This window comes from Montipora foliosa, chromosome 4 (assembly GCF_036669935.1).
Source record: "Montipora foliosa isolate CH-2021 chromosome 4, ASM3666993v2, whole genome shotgun sequence".
Taxonomy (NCBI): domain Eukaryota; kingdom Metazoa; phylum Cnidaria; class Anthozoa; order Scleractinia; family Acroporidae; genus Montipora; species Montipora foliosa.
The window spans coordinates 9,546,527-9,551,526 of NC_090872.1; the positions used below are offsets into that span (position 1 = coordinate 9,546,527).

At 39.9% G+C, this 5,000-nt stretch overlaps 1 protein-coding gene across 3 annotated transcripts in view; it reads right to left on the reverse strand.

Annotated features, from left to right (window-relative positions):
- Positions 1-5,000, reverse strand: part of LOC137999756 (kinase D-interacting substrate of 220 kDa B-like) — an 80,622-nt gene that overhangs the window by 35,576 nt on the left and 40,046 nt on the right. For all 3 annotated transcript variants that reach the window (XM_068845650.1, XM_068845652.1, XM_068845653.1), the window contains 2 exons: positions 2,003-2,101; positions 1,309-1,407 (listed from right to left, as the gene is read on the reverse strand). In XM_068845650.1, the coding sequence (XP_068701751.1) occupies positions 1,309-1,407; positions 2,003-2,101 (198 nt within the window). The remainder of the gene's footprint in view (positions 1-1,308; positions 1,408-2,002; positions 2,102-5,000) is intronic.

Below are 5,000 nucleotides of genomic sequence, written 5' to 3' on the forward strand. Positions count from 1 at the left end.
CGTATCTAGAATTTCAACCTTTCCCACTTCCCCTTCCCTCTCCCCCTTTCACTGTTGACTGTTTAAGGGTTCAGCATTTTTTTTTGTCTTGCTAGCAACACTGATAAGGCGGAAGGTAGGGGGGGGGGGTGGGGGGCTGCAGTGTGAGAGATAATAGGTAAATTAATAACGCCCCAAGGAGGCGAAGAGTCTCCACTATTTTTGCAACTTGCTGTAGCACTAGAATGATGACAGGAGTCCATGAGGATGAGCTTGCCTCTGTCATACAAACTCTATGAGTCAACCTTTGCGCGTATTTTTCTATTTTTAGAACGCCAAGAGTTCTTCGGCTCTGCATGCAATGTTTGAAATGGCAAATGAGAATAAAGTTATCGCCAAACGAAGACAAAAATAGCACAAACAACGTCTGCAAATGGTGCCAATAGGCCTTATTAAACTTCAACTTGAAAGAGAGGTTTAGAGGAAAAAGACAAAGGAAAGTGGATGATAGGCAAATATTTTTCACATTCATTCCAACGTGTTTCTATTGTTTTTGTCCTTACTGCCTCACTATCAAGCTGAATATTTAATATTTCGAAAACGCCCTATTGATGTAAATTGATATAAATGTGAGTCTCCTGGTGAAGACTTCGTTCTAAAAATAGAAAGATACGCACAAAGGTTGACTGTAGGATATCGTGCATAGGGAGGCTGACGTACACACGGGCTCCTGTTGTTGATAATGATGATGATGATGAAAGGCGAGCTTGGAGCTCTAGGTTGCGTTTCTTTGGGAAAATCCAAATCCAGATTTTTGCATCCAAAAGCGGATTTAGCGTTTCTTTACTAAAATCCGAAAACGGATTACTCATCAAAAGAATCTACTCTCCGAGTGGATTTATTACATCAGATCTGAATCCAGATTTTCAGGGTTTATGATCCATGCGTTTCTTTTGGGAGACGGATCCGAAAAAACTAGGTTCGGTCAGCGGTAGTCTTGTAGAAGTACATATTCCCGCCATTAGAGTGAATCATGGCAAGCAATCAAGGTCAGTTTTCAGTGTACCCGAAATTTGTAGGAAGTCGTATATTTTTCGCACAACTTCAATTTGACACAAATTACATTAATCATAACAGGCTGAAAGTGGGCTCACACGCCAGAATTTAAAGTCGAAACAGCAAAACATTTTTGCTACAGGTGAAGAGACTTATCTCATGCATGAAAGAATAGTATTTGAAGTTACGGGAACTTTAATCGGTGTCGCCTGCCATCTCGAGAGACAACAAAAACAACAAAGACAAATGCAATACAACCATAGCAACACTTACACTGCTCGCTGTGTTGACGTTAGCGTTTTTGAGAAGAAGACTTCTGACAGCTCCTAAGTGGCCTTTCCTGCAGCCCCACACCAGGGCTGTCGTGCCATACTAAAACAGAAAAACAACCAAATTAACTCAATAAATTCGTTAAAACAGGGAGTACTTACTCTACAACACGTAGAGGAGTTTATCATTTCAATTTTCCAGCGACTCACATGCCGTGCTCATTAAGAGGAGGCGCTAATTTGAATATTGACACATTCCTGAATGTCATCAATAGGAAAGCGAAAACGTGTTGAAAATGTCATTCACTGTGTCGTTTCGGTGGTCGGCAAACATTGGCTTGCATTCCACACTAGCCTGCGACTATGAGAAACTCCCAATTGCGGTGCTTATATAGTAGATTTGCTTTAAAATGTGAAACTTGATCGATTAAATACGATATGTATGTGGTACACTATCCCTATATATGTCCCTCCCCACCCCACACAAAAGCTGTCCATCCCAACACTCTCTCTCTCGTCATCTTTCAGCAACAGAGTCGCAAGCGCTCCGCATCCTGACGAAAGTAATTTGCTGCACGTAAACCAAACGAAAAGTCATTCAATCGTAAATTAGAATGAGGATCGTCTCAGTGCTAAGATATTCCTCTCTTCATGTAAACAGCCACAAAGTTTCCTAAAGATATGATACCGCGATCTACCTTATCAGCGGCGTCAGGGTTGGCTCCTGCTTCGAGTAAATGATGAACTACTTCAGTGTGTCCGCGCCCTGATGCCCATATAAGGGCTGTCATGCCATGCTGGAAAGAAAACACACGGTCATCTCACCAAGAATAGGCAATATTTAAGAAGAGTCGGAAGTTTTTACTGACATGATCAGCGTACTTGTTTTTGCTGGACGAAACTAAAGCAAACCTTTTGAAAATGTTATGACACACTAACGGGACGCCTGTCGTTTCAACACGTAACACAAAAGCAACGTAGAATTGTTTTCACTTTGTGTGCTAAATTTCGCCGGGCAAAGCAAGCCACATCCATTGTGTCTAACGATGGATGCTTTGAGTAGCTAAACTCTTTTTTTTAAACGTAAGAACCTTTTTTTATAAGAAGGTTCAGGCTGAGATGAACCAAAATTTAAGAACATACTAAAAACATTCAGTTAAGACCGTCTTTATGTTGTTCATTTGTTGTTTTCTGTTTTTGTGAGTAGTATAAATTACGGGTGCGTTCGATTGACCGTATTCCGGAATAGGAATACATGGAATATAAGTTAGAAATCCTGTCAAATATCTGCTAAAATGCTATTTAAACATATTTTTATTATTCTTGCTGCTTTCAAACGCGCCAAACATACCGTTTTAACCATCACTCCACATTTTCTTATTCCGGAATAGGGTCAGTCTAACGCGCCCTAACTTGAAATAAACTTAACACCAACTTCGTTCCCACGGCTTTCCCTCACTGGGGGGAGGAAGGGGGGGGGGGGGGGGGCAAGTGAGGGAAAAGCCGTGGGAACGAGGTTGATATAAAACGGTAGTGTAAAAGGAAAATTACCTCAAATACTTAGGGACCTTTTGTAACGTCTACAATGTGGTTTTGTTATTGCATGAAATACTGAAGAACAACTCAGTTTGTAGTGGAACTTAGTATACCACGCAACTTAATACAACGCTTTCTGGATGAAATCGCAAGAAATAAATTAGAACGTTGAGTCTCATCCCCCAAATTAGTTCTTACAGAAAGGGAATGTAAACCACTGTACATAAATCAAAACGACTGCATGTTGAATTGGCTTTTTGCTTTGATATTCTCTGTTTTCTCCGCCACGCTGATCAGATCACTTTCATGATCCAATGCGCTATGACATTAAGATTGTCCACGATTGGTAGCTCAAACTTTGTTCGTTTCAGCATGACCGGCGTGACGCAATGCGCGCATTTGTAACTAAAAACCATCTATGCGCGCTACAGTTCGAAATTAAAAATATATATATTGGGGATAATACAGGGTTGGAAACTTTTGAGAGCACTCGCCATTCGGGAGAGTGACCCTCAAAATGCACTCGCCCGGACTTGTTTTCAGGCGCCCAAAAGTTTACCCCCGCCCCCCCCCCCAATCTCTCCAACCTATTTAGTCATCCTTTAATTTTACTATTTTATTTTATTTTTACTCCATTTTTACACTTACCGAGAGAACACGCATTGATCAGAGTGCTGGGAAAGTACGGGAAAACAATTCGCTTGCAACGTCGTCGAGCACGTCGTGGTAGCGAGACCGAGGATTATTACTTCAATGAAAAATTCTATTTAAAGACCTTAACTCCCAAGAAAACACAATGGAGGCACCTACTCCATATTTTAAATTGATTTTTTTATTGACGAATCTTCGTGAGATCCCTACAGTTTGCGAGTAAACGTGTCTTCTTCTTAGGAGGCGTCTTAAGGGACCATATTTACCTACTCACCGATGGGTCGATAGTGACCGGCAGTATCACTGACCACGAAGCCATATTTCATATAATTTGTCTATTTACGAAGATCAATGTTGCTTTTTAGCGCCAATTTATTAGACAGTTCGGAATACAAAACTTTGTAAAACAGAAATGGTAAGTTTATGTTTAGGGGTTTTCTTGGCAAAATTGAATGTAAAAAGCAGTGTTTATTTCGCAATTTAAATAATTTCTTGGGGACGAAAATCGTACTCGCCAAACGGGCGAGCGATCGATGATTTGCGCTCGCCCGACACTTTTAGTGACTCGCCTGGGCGAGCGGGCGAGTGCTAATGTCCAACCCTGATAATATCAACGAAGCGCAAAAAGAGGTAGTAGTAAGATAGGTAGGAAAAAAAAAAGAAAAGAAAACACTGCGGTATATTTGAAGTTTTCATCTTAAGGTTCCTTTGATCGTCTAAATCTTTGCTGCAAAAAATCCAGATACTTTCTTAATGACAAAAGAATACTTAACTTCAATTCAATCACCTTTGTAACAAGACGGATAAGTTACCACTGCAAACCGCATTGGTCCTCGATGTAATCCAATTAACTACTTCATGTCAACCACTATTTGGAAAGGGAAATAGCCTGTCATTACATTTCAAGTAAAAATTTCCTTCGATTCTATTTCACCGGCAAAGTGACATTGTAAAAGTGATGTTTTGACGACGAGGTAAAACCAGCTAAGTCTCAAACACAAAATTTTGTTCCTGTTGTATCATTTGTATCCGGAGGAAGAAGTGTTTTCGCTCTTAACACGCTCCTCGCTCGCCAAATCAATTTCTGTAAAAATTACACAATACATAAAAAAACGATTTTAAAAATTCAATTGCCATGAAACTTCGAGTTAAAACTAGATTGTCTGTAATTGAGCGACGTGCTGTGCAAATGATCTTCTTCTTCTTTCACGAATCGCCTTTGGCTTTTCTCGTCCCTAATTTACAATTTAGATCTTTGCGTCTCTTGAAGTAGCGTTTGTTGTGGCTATAGCACTTTGCAGAAACATGCAATTTTATATTACCTTCCATAATAGGCCCAAATGTTGAAATACTCAAATATAAAACAGTAAAGGACAAAAAAAAATAGATGAAAGCGAGACATCAAATGCAGAAAACAAACTGATTGTTCTTTAAAACCAAACCTTAACATCGTAAGTAGTCTTAAGATCTCTTAATGAAAATGGCTCCAAAAGGAAAATTACTTTTGCT